Source organism: Mustela putorius, unplaced genomic scaffold (assembly GCF_011764305.1).
Source record: "Mustela putorius furo isolate JIRA1106 unplaced genomic scaffold, ASM1176430v1.1 tig00003836_pilon_pilon_pilon, whole genome shotgun sequence".
In the NCBI taxonomy this organism is placed as follows: domain Eukaryota; kingdom Metazoa; phylum Chordata; class Mammalia; order Carnivora; family Mustelidae; genus Mustela; species Mustela putorius.
The window spans coordinates 10,632,727-10,653,241 of record NW_025421989.1 but is presented as its reverse complement, the minus strand read 5'-3'; the positions used below and the strand labels follow the sequence as shown (position 1 = coordinate 10,653,241).

General features: G+C 37.2%; 1 protein-coding gene across 2 annotated transcripts in view; it reads right to left on the bottom strand.

The window, feature by feature from the left end:
• Positions 1–20,515, bottom strand: part of GLRA2 (glycine receptor alpha 2) — a 178,383-nt gene that overhangs the window by 130,899 nt on the left and 26,969 nt on the right. Inside the window, exon 3 of one of the 2 annotated variants that reach the window (XM_004758872.2) lies at positions 6,919–6,986. In XM_004758872.2, coding sequence (XP_004758929.1) covers positions 6,919–6,986 — 68 coding nt within the window. Of the gene's footprint in view, positions 1–6,755; positions 6,824–6,918; positions 6,987–20,515 lie in introns of both variants that reach the window. The other variant, XM_004758873.2, reaches the window with a different exon arrangement.

Sequence of the window (20,515 nt, the reverse complement as noted above, 5' to 3'; positions counted from 1 at the left end):
TATTTTACCGTAATGGTGACCACCTTGTCCAGGTTTGCCTGAGAACCTCCCACTTTTAACTCCCAAAGTCACATATTCAGGGGACCCATCCAATTCTGGGCAAAACTAGGATGGTTGATTACTCTATTAGGTACAGTAGAGACCACCTCAGGATGGCCAGTTGGGGTTCATTCCCTCAGGGCCAAAAGAAAAAAATAAGTTGTAAAGATTAGGGTATGTAGAAAAGAGCTTCAATCAAATTCCTTCTACCTATTTATCACTAAGCTATCTAAACTCCTATGACGTTTTTTCAAATACAGCCATCCTAATTTATCAGGCTGATAGAGTATTTTGGAGGTGACAGGTGTTGGAAATAGTGCCCAATGTAGGTTTAAAGAATACTAATAACCAAATAATTACTAACTTCTGAAAGTCAAGTCCTCAAAACCCAGCTCATTTGGAAAGGCTGAAATATTAAAAGAAATAACCTTAAGGTTCTCTGTTGTACAACATAAGAACTTTCTGACTTGGAAAATTTTAATCAGCTGACTTTTATTTGGGATTTTACCAGGCATGCATGGCAAATTTTCAAATCTAAGAGGGCACTATTGTGGGCCTAGTCAGGCTTCTATCCCATCCTGTTCGCTCACTCACTCCTCAAGCGAATGAATTAAGGGAACAGCAGAATCTCAAAGATGTTCCCGTCATATAGTTTTGGAATTGTTCAAAGGGACCAGAGGATTGTAACTGGAAAGAGATGATCAGTTCGGTGTTTCATTGGCAACAGGAGTTACTGCAAGCTTTGGAATTGTGTGAATAAAGAGTGAGGTTGTGTGATATGTAAAAAAAAAAAAATCAAAAAGGGGGACTATTAGAAATATAATAATCCAACTTACATCTAAGTATGAACTAGATACATCAACTATGAGCTTTCCTTAAGGTTTTCTGAGGGAGAAAAAAATGCGGCTTCTCCAGTGTTTGACATCTACTCTTTAGGGTAGGAACCAGTTTTCCTTAACAAAATGTTGTGTGTGGGAGGGGTTGTGAAGGGATTGGGGGTGGTCTATGAGCTTGTTTCAGTAGGAAGTAGGAGAGAAGAGAATCTCAGAGAATCTCGTCCCTTAGACAATTCTGGAGGTAAGAAACTCTAAGTATGAGAAGTAATGACAGCTAGAATAGAGGTGAATGGGTTAAATATCTTAGGCCTTTGGGAAGCCAAGGAGGCCCCAGCCCTGCCCAGGAAGCACTTATAGGATAGGAAAGACCAGAGAAGCCAGATAGGCAGTACTGGGCAGCAAAATCACCAAGAGAACATCATTGCAACCCTCCCTTGAGCCTGAGAATGATTTAAAACTGTATATTGAGAGACCCTAGAAAATATTACATGATGACATACAATATGAGAACATTGACCTTTTAAAAAATCTTAATATAAATTTTCACAGCTAATGTTCATCTTTTTAAAAAGTCTTTCCCATGAGTATTTTTCTCCAGTGTTTCCTGGTTTTCTACTTTGAATTTTATATATAGAAAATGATAAAATAGATTGTCTCAATAATAGAACTTGAAAAAGAATACTGTCTGTCATATCACAATAAAACCATTAATTGTGCAAAAGTCAATTTAAAATAAATTAATCCTATTCATAAGCAAGCATAAGTAGAAAACTTAGAGGAAAAATGTAGTTTGTGCCACAATGACAAGAATTATATGGAATACAATTTTTATTATATCTTTTGGGGGTATTTGTTCTTTATATAAATATATAAGAATTAAAATTTTCCATACTTTTGTTTATGATGATATATGCTATTCTAAAATAAACAGCAACCCTTAAAACCTTTTAGAAAAAGACATCCAAGGAACTACAGACATAAACATCCAAGGAAAAGATTTTTCTGGGACTGGACCTTTGTAACTCAGTTCACTGTGATTTTCACTGTAGTGTAAAAATTTGACACATGTGATTTTTCTCTGAATCATCTCTGTTTATTTAGAGTTAAGTTTATTTCCTCATGATATTCCAAACCACAGGAGATAGTTATATTCTTCTGTAGTTTTGCTTTGTCTTTGTGTTTGCTTCTAGGTTTAATAAAATATTAAAGGCGGAGTAAATATTGAGAGACATGCTTAAATGTAGACTGAATTTTCCCTTATACTGCCTTCTCTCTACAAAGACATTCTACTTCAAATAAATGTCATATTCCTCATATTACAATCTGTTTTCCTATGATTGACTCTCTTAGTATTAGATTAGGTCCTGGAAACATTTGAATGAAAAATATGTCTATATGTGCAAATACATATGTATTTTTTCTAAGTCATATAATCTTTATTATATTCTTAACACAGGTACTACAAGTACCTACATTCCATACTATGATTTCACATCAAGTTTATTATTTCTTAAGTTTCACTTTTCCAAATACCCTCTAATCCTATGCCCATGCCACGGATGGTTTCCTTAAGTTGAATTATTTTGGTACTACTGTATTTGGTTCAGCATTTATGCACAGAGACGGCCACTCTGTTTCATACATACTTGCAATAACCTTACTGTTACTCTCTTATTATTTTTATATCTATACATTTCTCCATCCAATTATGTTATGAAGTTATCAACCACAAGGATTTGCTTTGTTGATTCCCCACAGTGCCAGTTTGGCCCTTTGGTTTTAACCTCTGGCTACACTGCAGTAAAGTTTTCATCCTCCTGAGTCTGTGCTCACTTTGATATGGGAAGTTAGCCTTGAATTTGAAATTTTGGGGAGGGTGCACTTGTTTCATGATGAATTTAGGCTTTAACTTTGCACTGTTAATTTAGAGACCAAAGTCACCTTCTATCTCAGTTGAACAAAATGCCAGGCTTGGGGTAGATTCTTGGTTCTTCCTTAAGAAGTCAGAAATAAGAAATGTAGCTACCTGCTCTTCCTGCAAAGTTAGTATCTCCTCATGACTTGCTGATGCAGCTATAGAATGAAAGGGAGCCCATCATGTCAGTTCAGCAGTCCCAGCCCAGCAGGCGTCCTCCTAAGGGCTGTCTACCTCTTATCCACTTCCTCAGAACGTGATTTCAGATCCGAGATGAAAGACCGCTTCGCTCTGCTGCAGTAACCAGCAGAGCATATGGAACTTATCTTGTGTGGACAAGTTTGGGGGAGCTGGAATTATATTATGGAGATTCTCTCTGAGAGAACACATTTCATGCATTTTTAGCTCTTTCTCCCCCACCTCAAATCTGTTAAACAAGGAGGGAGTCAGGATCTGCTACTGTGGCATGGGGAGTGTTCCAGCACTCACTGGTCCGAGTCACATTCTAGCCACCCAGATGTTTGAGACTCTCTCCTCTTCATTTTCTGATGGCCCAGGCTTGGGGAGAGCTGCATGCAGATGGTATACAAATACTCTTGATCTTTACTGACATTATAATATCCCCAAAGTATGTCTTTATATCAGGAAAGTGGGAGTTGCAATATACTCCCCGTCCTCTAAATTCACTTGCCATCAAGGAGCGGGGGGGGGGGGGGAATGGTAAATTGATGTTCTCAAAACAAAATATAACCTGTTTCATCTTACATTCCTTACTAGTCTCCTAAGTGTCATTTGGAACCACAAAAATCTTGTTCTACAGAAATCTCTTAATATAGGGTCAATTAGCAATGACCATCAACAGATCCCTGTGACTCTTCATGAAGAAAAGTGTTTTAAGGGCACTTGGGTGGTTCAGTCCATTACCCATCCGACTCTTGATCTCAGCTCAGGTCTTAATCCCAGGGTCATGAGTTCAAACCCCAGGCTGGGCTCCACGTGGGGCATGGAGCCTACTTTAAAAAAAAAAAAAAAAGACGTGTATTTTGGAATAATGTATATCATCATAATGACTCATGAAAGTTTTCCTTAGACAAATACATCATCTTCCAATCACATATCTTCTGCACTAACATATCAGAGGAGTGAGAGGCAGTATTGGGTCTCTAAGTAAGCCTATACTTTGTGGGCAGGTAATACCAATAGTAATTTAGTGAGATAACATCAAACATAAGAGGGGCAAACTCAATAGCACCGGAAGAAAGTCATCCTGAGTTCTTACAATGGATAGTCATTGTCTCTTATTTAGAAACAAACAAATACCCAAGCTGGATCCTTCAATAAAGCTATCAGGGTTATAGAGTGAGAATGGGGGAAAAGGGAAAAAATTGATATATTTAGAAACTCAGAATTCTGAGGCATTCTTGGAAAAATTCCTTTGAAAACAGAGAGAAAGCAAAATTATTATTGCTCTCCAATAGCACTGGGACATGTCCTCAGTGACCATATACATTACTATGCAGAAAAACTAAGGGTCTGATGTTCTGACTTCAATTAAAGACAGTTCAGAGAAAAATCTGGTTCTGTTTAACTTTTTTTGACCAATTTTCTTTCAGTCAGAATTCGTGAAAGTGTGGGTCAATTCACGGGTGGGGGAATCTCAAGGTTTGGGCAAGGGAAGCTTGGGCTACGATGATATTCTCTGGTGCAGAGGGGGGATTCCCAGGCAGGGCCCCATGGGTCTAGCAAGATAGATTCTTTCAAAGTAGAATAACTCAACTCTCATATTCTTGTGAGCATCCGATTGACATCTGTTTAAATACTAATGCCTCAGGTCCAGGATTGGTAATCTAGGGCCTGCGGGCCAAATTTGGCCACAGCCTGTTTTTTGGAGTACAGCCACACCCATTTGCTTACTATTGTTTATGGTTGCTTTTCTGCCCAAAGGACAGCATTGAGCAGCGGTGACTCAGAGACTCTCGGACCCTCAAAGTCTTAGGTATTTACTGTCTGGCCTTTTACAGAAAAAATATTGGCCAGTCCCTACCCAACATGGCATGAGTTATTTATTAAGCCTGATAGAGTTTCAAAAAGCATCTATTTTAGTTTCACATGAAAGCTTTAATTGAAGAAAAGATCCTTTTTAAAAGCCAGTTGAAGTTTGTCATTCCATCAAAAGCTAAGAAATAAAAGAAGCACAATAAGCATCACTCTTCTGACCATGCGATGCTGTCTATCTCATACAGCAAGATAGGCAGCTTGTTCATTTTACACTTGAGCAATGATTTCCAAGTTTTCTCGTAGGAAACATAACAAAGGACGCTTTAATAAGTGGCCAGGAAGCCCCTAAGCAGCCCATTTATTAAACACCATCAGTAGCTATTAAAGACACAGGAAAACAAGGACATCCAGAGTTTCCGTTTTCATCTCCGTGAATGTTTAGCTTTTTCTCACATTAATAAACATTGAAAAGGTGCACATTTACATTTTTGATTGAGGGTAAATGCAATGAGGAAATTTGATCAAAGCAACTTAGGATTCTAATTAATGCAATCAGCATTAGGTCGTGCAAATATCGTCATTGAATGCCATCGTGTAAAGCTGGTGACAGTGATTTGGGCTACTGGAAGATTTGCCCCTCTGTTCTCAGGATAAAACCAAGAGGGGAGAGACAGAGACTGAATGCCAAGTCCAGAGTTGGATTAGTCTTTTTCTGTTTACTTTTTCTTGTGAGTCACTTAATAACCCTATCAGGACTATCTTATTTGAGTAAAATTCTTAAAGCACTACATCCTGTTAGAGCACCAGAAGTCTCATTTCTGGACAATGCTGTGTCAGTAATATTAAAATGGGTAGTAGAGTTCCATTATGTCTAATTTTGCCAGTGAAAAGGAATGGTAAAAGGTAAATTACTTTTTCTAGCATCGAGGACACCAAAAGTACAGTAATTTTTTAAACACAATCCTAATAGCCTAAAAGAGAAAATTTATAAAGACAAGGGAACACTATTTTTTACTTCTCAATGGTATTATGCTCATTATTTCACTTGAGTGTTTCTAGGACATCAGCCACCATAGTACTTAGTCAAGCTCAACTATATTTTACTTTGACTTCATTCAATAATATGGCTGTATACCTTACATAGTCATGAATATTAGAACCAGCAAATTGATTTAGGACTTAAAATAAATCCTATTAGGAGCAAGAAGAAATTTCATCCAAATTCAGTCTCCACACTATTGCCTAGCACTATAAGGCTATTGAACTAATGGGCTGTGTCACAAGCAACACCATCACCAAGACATTTTTAAGGAATATTGGTGGATTTTATAGTATCTAAAATCCATTTCATTTACATGAAACATGTTTGCACATACATTATGATGAGCTTCTAATTAATTTTATGTTTACTGGGTTTTTTTTGGTGGAGGGAGCCATGCATGTGATGTAATTGCTATGGATTGGGGACCACTATCTTTTGCCAACAAGATTGTGTGTGTGTGTGTGTGTGTGTGTGTGTTTATTACAAGGTCAGCACCTTCAGCATATATCTTAAGTGTATCATATCTAAGGCTTGACTGTGTTAAAACTTCCATTATATGAAAAAGACTGGCTATAAAATATATCTCCCAAACTATGAAATATATATTTCTGAAACATTAGAGATATAAATATCAAAATATCCTTAATATTACACTATGCTTATTACTGATAATTCTACCTAAATCCAACCACACAGCAAGTGTTTTCAAAATTTCCCTGGCATGGGGATAAGATATTATTGACTTTGAAGTAATGAACATTTGACTAATGACTTTCCAAAGTGAAAGTGTATAAATAATCACTTTCTAGAGGTCAATGAACTTGGAAATTGGCATTCAGTAAGTGTCCCACAATATAAAACAGTGCTTCTTCAATCCCATATCCCATTCGTTCACACGAGGGCTTCAATGCTCAGTCCCACTCACCATTGTAGTTTCTGCTATTGACCCAAAGCTGTTGATAAATATGTTGCAGGTAACATTTACAGGAGGCCCTGCAAGTTGAACAATAAATAGAAAATTTGACAGGTTGTGTTCATAGCATAATCAAGTCATGTTTTTCTCTTGCCAGTGGCATCGTAGCACTTACCATGGTGGTTTCTGTGACCGATCCAAAACTGTTGATAAAAATATTGCAAGTAACGTTTACTGGAGGACCTGCGGAATGCAATAAGAATGTTGCAATAGACATTGAAGCAAAAATACAGCTCCATCAACATCTGTGCAAATGACTAGAAATGTAAACTAAATGAAAATGATGGTGAGGTTGCAAAACAAAAACAAAAACAAAAACAAAAACAAAACAAAACAAAGAGCAAAAACGTTTTACCCAGAGGTTCAGAGTGATAACATTCCCACTAGTATTTCAAATATGATAACTTAGCAGCTGAGTTTGGGGTTTAGAAAATATAAGCTGGAGACTATTAAACTGAATTCACTCTCAGTAGTTGCTATCAAAATAGCCTTTTGGGTGGGTGGTTTTCTTCCACCTGAAGCTCATCAACATTGTAGACATCAACAGTGGGTGCCCCACGGTGATGAAACAGCTCAGGTCATGAGTTCAAATGGAACTGCATTTTGCACTGTGGGTGAGCCAGAAATATCTACTTCTTTTTGCATGACACCCTTTAAATCTGTGGGTCTCATTGATTCTCTTGGTACCTTTGAATTTACCCCATTCATTATATCCTCTGACCCCCAATGAAAAATGGTGTTCCAAAATACAGAACCAAAGAAAATGAGCTGACTTTGAGAAAGAAACTCAGAAATGTCACTTAATGCCCATATTGTTTTTTTTTTAAAGGTTTTTTTTCTCTTTTTTTTTTTTCCTTTTAGATAGAGAGAGATCTCAAGTAGGCAGAGAGGCAGGCAGAGAAAGAGGGGGAGGCAGGCTCCTTGCCGAACAGAGAGCCTGATGTGGGGCTCGATCCCAGGACCCTGAGATCATGACCTGAGCTGAAGGCAGAGGCTTAACCCACTGAGCCACCCAGGTGCCCCAATGCCCATATTGTAAAGCAAGCGTTATTAATTCTCAATGTGCTTTCAATAGAGAACACACTTTTTTTCTCCAGAGACTCAGGGGTTAATTCTTTTTCTCTTGCTCTTGGTCTCCCACCCAAGCACTAATCAGGCTCTTTTCTGCTTAGTGTCTGCATTTAAATGACAACAGGTATGTTCAGGTGGGTATGGCCGCAGAACCTTTGCCCTTCGATGATAGATATTGTTGTCTAATGATTTCTAGTTCCATGTTGTTCTGGGGAGTATATTTTTTGCCTTCATGTAGTTACCCCCTCATGCTTTCTGGGATAAGAACACATTGCCAAGAACCATCTATTCACTTGCTGTTTTCCCCAGTGGAAAATTGTTTCTCTTCACTCAACACAGTCTCAGCAACCTAGTGCAGTCTACACTCCAGTTAGCTCTGTACCCAACAAGCCACTAGGATGTAAGTGAGGAGGAGTTTAGGTTGAGGTCTCTCCCTAGGGCTGGTAGTAAAACACAGCAGTGGTGGCACTTGAGCACCATGTTTTTAAACCCTACAAGTTTCTGGGTTCTCCAGCCTTTGCCTTTGAGGAAAGGAAACAGAGGCTGAACAGCTAATTTAAGTCTCCAAGCAAGAACGTTCGGTAAAAGGGATATGTTAAGCTTTTTTCTTTAACATAACTAACGTTTCTGGTTTTTTTTTTTAATGAGAAAATCAGTTGTGTTTATTTTTTTTAATGTTTATAGGTATAGAGTCACACCCCATCCTATTACCAAAACATTTTTCAGCCTACGTCTTTGAGATATTCCAAACCTTTTAGTTCCTCCCTTCCCCTCTTATTTCAGCATCTGCCAAGATGACCTCCTCTCCAGGGTCACTTCCTACTCTGTTTGATTTGTTTTTCTCTTTCAGATACTCAAAACAAAACAAAAATGAGTCTCTTCCCTGGCCATAAAATTCCATGACAAATGTATTTTCCTGCTAATAAGAAATAAATTTAGACAAGGTAGAAGCAAGCCATGAGAAATTGTGTATGTTTGCTTTTGTTCTTTGCAATAAAATATTTCATTTTAAATAGCCTAACTCAGGATGGAAAAGTTTCATGAATTTTTATATGTGAGATAGGTAAGACAATGAATGATGATTAGATAAAGAAACAGGAAAAAGAGAAATGTCATCTTAACAAGAGGAATTTGAAAATTCAAACATAAATTGTCTTCTACTGCACATTATCCATTTGTCTGGCCTCCCCAACTGGCTTGCAAGCATTTAGGGGGCTGCATCATATCATGGTATATTTATTTTTATCCCACCCAGTAAATGGAAGTGTGAGTATATCGCTGGAACTCAAGATATTTTTTAACCCACCACCTACTGACACACTGTATTAGGCACATTTTCAAAAGTATCTAGTTTAGCCCTCACAAAAGAAGAATAGTTTTACTGCATCAGTACATGTTTCAGATGAGGAAACTAATGGTGAGACAGGTTAAGTAACTTGCTTAAAGTCTTGCCACAGTAATTAAAAAAGTTGACACTCCATGCCTCATCATTTGGATTCCAAAAAACCTAAACTTTCAACCATGCTCTGTATTCATTACAAGATAGCCTCTCTCCCTCCTGACCTGCCAACCGTGGTGCTTTCCCCTGGCTTGTATATTTCTAGGATAATTTGATCCTTTATATCTGACCTCTTCAATCTTGGGCATTGTCTCAAGTTTCATTTGCATTTGGATGTAAAATCTTGGAAAGAAGAAAAGGCAGTTTTTTGATGCGGGATTAGCTCATGCATATATTAAGAACTGACACATATTAAAACCTTACTGTGTGCCAGTGAGTGTCTTATCCATTCTTCAGTAATTAGATGCTACCATGTCCCCCACTGTATAGGTGAGGAAGCTAAGACACAAAAGTAGTAATTAATTTTCCCAAGGTCACAGAGGTTGTAAGAGGCAGAAATTGCCTAACTTTTGGGACACTTTTCTTAACTGCAAGGGTGAAATGTCTAAGGCCAATGGAATTATCTTCATGAGAGAACCAACTAGGACTTGGCCTGCAAGTTCTTCGAGTTAAATGTTAGAACTCTTTACCCTTTTGTTATCCTGATAGGTGCCAGCACACCTTTCATCTGTATTTTTTTAAGATTTTATTTATTCATTTGAGACATGTAGCTTAGCCCAGTAATCTGCTAAGGTGTTCTAATTAACAAGGACACATTCTTAGTCATGATCATCAGTGAATGAATGTGTTCTATAAACTGTAGAAATAGTTAACACTAGTTAACCTCATGTAATTCATTTTATCAGCAAAGTTATGATATTCCAAAGTGAATTGGATGAGAACTGGATAGGAAAAAGCATTTTATAAACATCTAACCTCTCACATCACTGTTTATCCCCTTCCTTCTTTTCCAAACCTTGTCTCCTCTCTCCCATTTTCCCTCTCACCCTCCACTTTCCTTTTCTTTTTTCTTTTAAGATTTTATTTATTTATTTGACAGACAGAGGTCACAAGTAGGCAGAGAGGCAGGCAGAGAGAGAGGGAGAAGCAGGCTTCCTGCTGAGCAGAGAGCCCGATGCGGGGCTCATGGGGGACCCTGGGATCATGACCTGAGCCGAAGGCAGAGGCTTAACCCACTGAGCCACCCAGGCACCCCTCTCTTTCCCTTTCTTTATCACTCGCTCTCTCTTCCTTTATTTTTTGCCTTATTCTCTTTCATTATTCAAGTGTAGGTGACACACGATGTCCTTTTTGTTGCAGGAACACACAATAGTGATTTGACAAGTATAAACACTATGCTGTGCTCACCACAAGTATAGCTACTATCTATCCACATACATTGTTATTTATAATATCATTGAAGATATACATTATACTGTACTTTTTATTTCTGTGATTTATTCATTTCATAACTGGAAATCTGTATCTTTCCCATCCTTCACCCATTTTGCCTATCTCCCACACCCTTTGGCAACTATTAGTTTGTTCTCTATGTTTACAGGGCTGATTCTGCTTTTTGTTTCTTTATTGATTTTTTTTTTTTTTAGATTCCACATATGAGTGAAATCATGTAGGATTTGTCTTTTTCAGTCTGACTTATTTCACTTAATATAATATCCTCTAGGGCCATCCATGTTGTCACAGATTGCACAGTCTCATCCTTTTTTAATAACTGCATGATATTTTTTGTTGTGTGCATGTGTGTGTGTGTACCACATCTTCCTTATCTGTTTCTTTATTGATGGACTCTAACATTGCTGCTATACCTTGGCTATTGTAAATAATGCTGGCATAAACATAGAGGTGCATATATCTTTTCAAATTAATGTTTTCAAAGCTCATAGCCTTCCCGTTGAGATCAGGAACACGATAAGGATGCCCACTCTCACCACTCTTGTTCAACATAGTATTAGACGTCCTAGAAACAGCAATCAGACAACAAAGAGAAATAAAAGACATCCAAATTGGCAATGCAGACGTCAAACTCTCTCTCTTCGCAGATGACATGATTCTTTATATGGAAAACCCAAAAGACTCCACCCCCAAACTACTAGAACTCATACAGCAATTCAGTAACATGGCAGGATACAAAGTCAATGTACAGAAATCAGTGGCTTTCTTATACACTAACAGTGAAAATACAGAAAGGGATATTAGAGAATCTATTCCATTTACTCTAAGTTAGTAAGATCTTATATATAAGCTCTATTTACACCAAGAATCATAAGATACCTGGGAATAAACCTAACCAAAGAGGTAAAGGATCTGTACTTGAGGAACTACAGAACACTCATGAAAGAATTTGAAGAAGACACAAAAAGATGGAAGACCATTCCATGCTCTTGGATCAGAAGAATAAACATTGTTAAAATGTCTATACTGCCTAGAGCAATCTATACTTTTAATGCCATTCTGATCAAAATTCCACTGGTATTTTTCAAAGAGCTGGAGCAAATAATCCTAAAATTTGTATGGAATCAGAAGAGACCTCAAATTGCTAAGGAAATGTTGAAAAACAGAAATAAAACTGGCAGCATCACATTACCTGATTTCAAGTTTTACTACAAAGCTGTGATCACCAAGACAGCATGGTACTGGCATAAAAACAGACACATAGACCAGTGGAACAGAGTAGAGAGCCCAGATACAGACCCTCAATTCTATGGTCAAATAATCTTTGACAAAGCAGGAAAAAATATACCGTGGAAAAAAGACAGTCTCTTCAATAAATGGTGCTGGGAAAATTGGACAGCTGTATGTAGAAGAATGAAACTCGACCATTCTCTTACACCGTACACAAAAATAAACTCAAAATGGATAAAAGACCTCAACGTGAGACAGGAATCTATCAGAATCCTAGAGGAGAACATAGGCAGTAAATTAAAAATAGAACTTCCCTATGACCCTGCAATTGCACTACTGGGTATTTACCCCAAAGATACAGATGTAGTGAAAAGAAGGGCCATCTGTACCCCAATGTTCATACCAGCAATGGCCACAGTCGCCAAACTGTGGAAAGAACCAAAATGCCCTTCAACAGAAGGAATGGATAAGGAAGATGTGGTCCATATACACTATGGAGTATTATGCCTCCATCAGAAAGGATGAAGAAGCAACTTTTGTAGCAACATGGACGGGACTGAAAGAGATTATGCTGAGTGAAATAAGTCAAGCAGAGAGAGTCAATTATCATATGGTTTCACTTATTTGTGGAGCATAACAAATAACATGGAGGACAAGGGGAGATGGAGAGGAGAAGGGAGTTGAGGGAAATTGGAAGGGGAAGTGAACCACGAGAGACTATGGACTCTGAAAAAGAACCTGAGGGTTTTGAAGGGGCGGGGGGTGGGAGGTTGGGGGAACCAGGTTGTGGGTATTAGGGAGGGCAAGAATTGCATGGAGCACTGGGAGTGGTGCAAAAACAATGAATACTGTTACGCTGAAAAGAAATTTTAAAAAAATAATGTTTTCATTTTCTTTGCATAATTACCCAGTAGTGGAATTATTGGATCTTATGGGAATTCTATTTTTAAGTTTGTGGGGGAATCCCCATATTGTTTTCAAAGTGGCTGTACCAGTTTGTAATTCCCACCAACAGTGTATGAGGGTCACTCCACCTCCATCTTCACCAACACTTATTATTTCTTATATTTTTTATTTTAGCCATTCTCACAGGTGTAAGGTAGTATTTCGTTGTAGTTTGGATTTCAATTTCCCTGATGATGAGTGGTATTGAGCACCTTTTCATGTATCTGTTGGCCATCTGGATGTCTTCTTTGGAAGAATGTCTATGCAGGTCCTCTACCCAATTTTTATTTGGGTTGTTTGTTTTTATGGTGTTGAGTTGTATAAAGTATCTAAAATATATTTTAGATATTAATCTCTTATTGGACATACCATTTGCAAATATATTCTCAATTCAAAAGGAAATTTTTGATTACTTTGATTACTCATTTGGTCTCTTTACTTGTTATAGTCTGTTGAGATTTTCTATTTCATCTTAAGTCAGTTTGGGTAATTTTTGTGTTTCTAGGTATTTGTCCATTTTATCTAGGTTATCTAATTTGTTTATAATCTTCTCTGATAAGTCTTTTTTATTTCTGCAAGGTCAGTAGTAATGCCTCCCACTTTTAATTCTGTTTTTAGCTATTGGACTCTTCTCTCTTTTTTCTTTGTCAGTCTTTTTAAGATCTGTGATTTTTGTTGATCTTTTAAAAGAACCAACTTTTTGTCTTCTTGGTTCTCTAATTACTTCCCTATTTTTTTCTCCACTTTATAATTTACTTTGTTGGAGATTTGGGTTTATCTTGCTCTTCTTTTTCTAGTTCCTCAAGATACAGGATTAGGTTATTGATTTAAGATCTTTCTTCTTTTTTAAAGCAGGCATTTACATTATAAATTTCCTTCTGAGCCCTGTATTCACTGCATCCCATAAGTTTTGGTATGTTGTGGTTTTGTTTTCATTCATTTCTTTTTTTTTAAAAGATTTTATTTATTTATTTGACAGGGAGAAATCACAAGTAGATGGAGAGGCAGGCAAAGAGAGAGAGAGGGAAGCAGGCTCTCTGCTGAGCAGAGAGCCCGATGCGGGACTCGATCCCAGGACTCTGAGATCATGACCTGAGCCGAAGGCAGCGGCTTAACCCACTGAGCCACCCAGGCGCCCCTTCATTCATTTCTAATTTCCTTTGTGATTTCTTCTTTGAACCATTGGTTGTTTAAGAGTGTGTTAATTTTGGGGCGCCTGGGCACCTTTACCAGAAATTTTTATTTTTTCACTAGGTTTTGGGTTACTGTCTGGTGCCCTTTCATTTCAACCTGAAGGACTCCTTTTATCATTTCTTGTAAGGGTCGGTCTGGATGTAATGAACTTGTGCAGCTTTTCTTCATCTGAAAATGTCTTTATTTCTTCTTTATTTGTGAAAGGCAGTTTTGCTGGATATCAGTTCCCAAGCTCCCAGTTAACTTTTTTTTTCTTTTGGTACTTAAAATATATCATTCCATTGCCTTCTGGCCTCCAAGGTTTCACTGAAAAATAAGCTAATATCTTATTGAGGAATCTCATGTAAATAATGAGTTATTTTTCTATTGCTGTTTTAAAATTCCTCTCATTGTCTTTGACTTTCAACAGTTTGATTATAAATGTTCTCAGAAGGTCGGGTCTCTTTGGGTTTTCCTACTTGGAGTTCATTGAGGTTTTTGGATTGGTAGATTCACATTTTCATCAAGTTTGGGAGCCATTATTTATTTAAATACACGATTCAAATATTCAAATATTCTTCCCACCTCTTCCTTTCTCTCTTCTTCTTCTTGAACTCACAGAATGTATACAATGGTCCATTTGGTAGAATCCCATTGGTAAACTTGAGTCAAATGTGTATTTTATTGTTGGGCAGAACATCTGTTTAGTTTTCTTCATTCTTTTTCCTTTATGCCCCTCAGACTCAGTAATTCAATTGCCCCATCTTCCAGCTTACTGATTCTTTCTTTTTCCTGCTTAAATCTATTATTGAACCCCCTCTAGTGAATTCTTCATTCCTGTTACAATAATTTTCAGCTCCAGAATTTCTGTGTGGTTCTTCTTTATATTTTCTATCTCTTTATTGATAGTACTCATGCATCACTTTTATGATTTCCTTTCATTCTTTGTTTTTGTTTTCCTTTAGACCTTTAAGCATATTTAAGACAGTTATTTTAAAGGTTTGGTTTAGTAATACCTGGACCTCCTCAGTGATCATTTCTGTTAATTTATTTTGTTCCTTTGAATCAACCATACTTTCCTGTTACTTTGTATGCTTTGTAATTTTTGTTGGTAATTAGACATTTGAATCTTATAATGTGGTAACTCTGGAAATCAGATTCTCTCCCTTCCCCAGAGTTTGCTGGATGATTTGATTGTTGAACGATACAGTAGCCCATCTGTTTCCCAAGCTCTTTTTGCAAAGACTATATACCTTCTCACTTGTGGCCATTGTAATCTCTGTTCCTTCGCTTGTGTTAAGTGAGGTTTTGACAGAGATTTCCATGAATACCAAGAGTTAACAAATCAGCCAACCAACCAAACAAAAAAATGAAACATACCTCCCCCAGTATGCAGATTGTCTCCGTGCTGGGTATTCCTTCAATACCTTGCCAATCTTGAAGTGAACCTACAGATCAGCCCAATGTGAAATCTTAGGATCTGCTCAGGTCTTTCCTGAGGATGCATCTTGCCCTGAAAATGCACGTGGCTTTCAACATTCCCCTGCATACACGGCTGATTTGAATTTCCTAATTTCCCTGAGAAAATTTCCTCAGCTTTGGCTCTCAGGCCTTAGATGGCCTATTGTATATTTCTACTGTAATCTTTTCCCCCAGGTATCTGAAAGTTTTTAGTGTTTTCTGCAGCTGTTTTTCCATCCTTAGTTCCAACTTAGGTGGAACAGAGATATGCACTACTTTGGGTTGAATTGTGTTGCCCCCCCCACATTCATATGTTGAAATATTAACCCCAGTACCTCAGAATGTAACTGTATTTGGAAAGAAGACCTTCAAAGAGGTAATTAAGGTTGAATGAGGTAATCAGGGTAGACCCTAATCTGATACAAATGGTGTCCTTATGAAAAGAGGAGAAAAGAGATGCTAGGGATGTGTTTGAACAGAGGAAAGACCATGTGAGGACAGAGTGAGAAGGTGGCTATTAGCAAGCCAGGGATATAGACCTCAGGAGACACCAATCCTGCTGACACCTGGATCTTAGACTTACAGCCTCCAGAACTGAGAGAAAGTAAATTTCTGTTGTTTTAGCCACCCAGTCTGTGATATTTTGTTGTGACAGCCCTAGCAAACTAATACAAGTACCTTGCATTAGTCCTTCTGGTAGCACACATTGGTTAGAATAGGCAGACAAAATAATTTGTGAATATTTTTTATTCCGCTCCCTCCAGAACCAAGGACCAGTGTTCCACACTGAGAATGCAGGTTGCCACTAATTCAAAACCCAAACCACTGTTGGGGAAGGAATGAGGCAAGAGTGAGTGAAAAAAACACCACAAAACTTTCCTACCATTGGAAGTTGGCTTTTTCCTAATTCAGCAGTGCCTTGGTTACAGCAAACTTTTGACTGTGTTCTAGAGTTAACTCTGACAAAGTTAGTTCTAACAGTTTCTATTTACTTTTTGATATTTCTGTGAGGGAACAAGAGCTTGGAGCTGCCTACTCTGCCATTCTGTTAACATCAACCTCCTCCTCCCCAAAACTTTAATATGTTCTTGTGAATTATGGTGCTCCTGAAGGAGAACATAGGGTGTATTGTTGTTCTCCAGATTTATTTGACCATAGGAGATTTTTTTTTGTTTTTTAAATAGATCATCCCTTTAATGAAGCACATTTCAAAGATGGCAAGCATTGTGTGCTTTGGAAAATGCTGATCCACATTTTTCTTTTATTAATTCAGTTAACAAATTCTTGTTGAACAATATTATTTATTGTTATGATAATAATAAGACTATGACTAAAAGCAATCACAGGGTTATAATAAAACTTTATGCTCCTGCCAATGAGGGGATGTTTTATTGGGGGCTGCAGAGTCAGTGCCTGGGATGGAGAGGTAATGGAGGAAGAACAAAGAATCAGTAGAGATCAGCTTAATCTTTCTCAGTTAGTTGTCTAAGACTGAATTTATGTAATGATCCTGTGGTCTAGAGACATAACTCAGGGGTGCAAGTGAAAAACTCTGCCTGTAATCAGATTTGATAAATGTATTAATTCCTGGATGAGTTCGCTTAAAACTCAGTGCTCTGGATGATGTGTTGGCAACAGTTTTTTTGTAAAGGGGCAGAGAGTTGATATTTTAAGCTTTGTGAGCCACAAAGTCTCTGTCACACCTACTCAATTCTGTCTTTGTAGTGAAAGTAGCTATAGAGAGTATGTAAACAAATATGTGTGGCTGTGTTCCAGCAAAACTTTACAGAACAGGTGGATTAGATTTGGCCCATGGGCCAAGTTTTCTGGGCCCTACTCTGGGCTCAAAGTAGGAGGTTGGTGAACAATAGAAATTGTTGTGGAATTCTATGGTTTTTCCACACCTGTGAGTGAGGACTGGCCATGAACATGGAGGAGCAGGGACTGTCTCTAGGATTATCTATAATCAGTTTGATACTGTGATTTGGGACATAAGAAAAACCTACTTTGGCAGCAAGGGTGGATGAAAAATGATGTCCTTTTAGCCAGCTACACCATTGTGGGTGAAAACCACTGAATTTGAGTTACACTGTTATGTTATTACAAGAGCTAGGAGGCAGTATGGAAGAAAAATGGGGCTAGGCCAGATAATGTGAACAACAAACACTTAGTATATTTGACTCAGTCATTATATTTAATATGTTCACTATCTTGCACCTTTAAAACCTGAAACTAACTTTTATAACTTCTACCATGATAATGAAATTTTATCTATTATTCATAGTGACTATATTAATATAAATTCATATATATATATATATATATATATATATATATATATATATATCTTTTTTGACCATAGCTTTCTAAGTTAAGACTAAATATTATTTTTTAAAAAGCTTCACAATGGATTCTATTTAAAAATAAGCAGCAGAGACAAATATTGTATGATTTCACTTATTTGTAGAAACTAAAAAAAAGCAAAAACAAACTCAAAGAAACAGAGCAGAGTGATGGGGCCGTAGGTGAGATAAATGGGGAGATGTTGCAAAACATACAAACTTCCAGTTATAAGATGAATAAGTTCTTGGCATATAATGTGCAGCATGGTGACTATAGTTAATAATACTATGTTAGATATTTGGAAGCTGCTATGTGAGTAGCTCTTAAATGTTCTCACCACGAAAAAGAAATTGTAGTTATGTGATGTGATGGAGGTGTTAGCTAGCACTACATGGTAATCATCTTGCAATATTAATTCTATAGTGGTAATCACTTTGTAATATATGCATGTATAAATCAACACATTGTATACCTTAAACCTACACAATGTTATATGTTGATTATATATCAATAAAGTTGGAAAAAATTAAACAAGGTCTGTAGCAAAGATTTAAAAAATAAACATTGGGAAAGAATAGGAGATCTTGGGTAACCCCAGAACAAGTAATCATTATTCATTAGTTTTGCCTCAGGAATGTTATTTTCCAACATCATTTTAAGGAGAAAGATTTAAGAGCAGAGGGCATTCTTTGAGTTCCAAGATGAAAATATTATTTTTTTCCTGTTGTCACAAATAGGCAAGAATGGCATTTTCCTTTTGTGTTTTATTACTAATAAATAATTTAATGTGTCATTAAGTACCATGGTTGCTTTAGTGTAAGACCCTTGGACAGGAATGCAATATTAAATATATGTGCTTGATTTATACAGAAATTAAGTTTCCTTTGGAATAAGAAGTTTTTGTCTAGCGCGAAGATTCTTGCCATTGGCTCAAGAGATAAAAGGGGAAAATAAAGCACACAGAGGAAGCAAAAAGATACATAGTTAAGGGTTAGAGCCTTGCTGTTTGAACAGGGAGAAGTAGTGTTTCTTATGATGGCTTCCTGTGTTGCATGGCGCTTTGATGCCCATGAAAGAGAGAGGCTTGGAGGATGGGAGGATTGCAAGGGGCAGGAATGGCTTTTCATGGTGGTAGTCCCTTTGTGAGGGGTGATTTCAGGTATTTAATGGGAGAGAAAGGAGGTTTTTTAAAATATCATTATTGTAATTATAAATGACCACATAAACTAAGGAACCCATTACATTATTTTAATCTCCTTGATAATTCATCATGAGTGAATTATATACCATTGGTCCTTCTGTTCAACACATGGTCAAAATGGTTTTACCAGTTCTACTTCATTTAGTTTGGTTGCTGGCATCCAGGTCTGTGCAAAGGGCAAAATATTTATGGAAGTAAAGAAGTTGGCCACCTACTGATTCTCACAGCTTATGAGATAGTCCAGCAAACCATTTGCTTTGGGCCAGCCATGTTGATAAAATGATGAAATTACCTGATAAAGCAATTAATTAGCACCTAATATAGCTTAAGTATAGAGAACCAAATGGCAGCTTCTCTGAGTCCTTCTGCCTAATGTCTACCAGTTGTCAAATGCTCTCACACAAGGATGAGTGAAAGGACAGATATCCATCCAAATAGCTCAGATCCATGTCAGAGGGCTTTGAGAATGTCAGCAAGTTTCTATTTTTTTTCCATGCTGTGGATTTCTCTATGATTTAAAGACAAGGGATAAGACAGGGACCATTACCTCATATAGGATGATTACTTTTAAGAAAGAAAGTGGGTGCTCTTGACAATTATGCAGAAACACCAGGCATAAATCAGGAATGTCCTGAGAAAACCTGGACTTTGGGTCATACACTCAGATAATTTTGAACTATGGTGACTATGGTCTGTCTTGTTTTTGCCACTAGTTCTGCTCATTTCCACCTGTGAACTTTAAACAGTACAAAAACTCTCTGAGTCTGTTATGTCATCTATAGAATGGGAATAATGATACTTGCCTTGATGTTACAAATTAATAGTAATATATGGAAGGCACATAATAGTTGCTCAATAAATTGTAGTTCATTCATAGTAATACTAGTAGTATCAGTATCATTATTACCGGTTCACTGGCTTGTCAAAATATGCCTATGCAGGAGGTATGTCATTAAACCCATTTTAATATAAAATAAACTGAAATGTTGAGACTACAACTTAGATCTCCCAACATTTTCTGTGCTAATCTTGACTGAAATAATGCCCATCTCATCCAATTTTCTTTCTCTTCTCTCTGTAAACTCTGTTTTTCTCTCAGCTCTATGGAACTTTTTAGCAGGACCCAACACTTTTTAAAATTTCTTTCTTCCAGAAGTTTTGCATAAACATTCTTTTTATTTGGACAACCACATAGCACTATAGGTTTAAGATCATTGCTGCTAGCTTCTTTATTTTTTTTTCTTTCTTTTTTCTTTTATAGCTTCTTTATTAAAATAAGGTTTCTCAACCTTGGGATTATTAGCATTTTAGCCAGATCATTCGGTGTTGTGGGAGCTTGTCCTCTGCATTGTGGGATGTCAAACAGCAGCCTTGGTTTCTACTCATTAGATGCCAGTAGCCCCCACAACTTTCATGGTCCCTATTGTAATAACCAAAAATGTGTCTAGACATTGCCAAATGTCCCCTGGGAGAAAAAAAAGTCACCCCTGGTTGAGA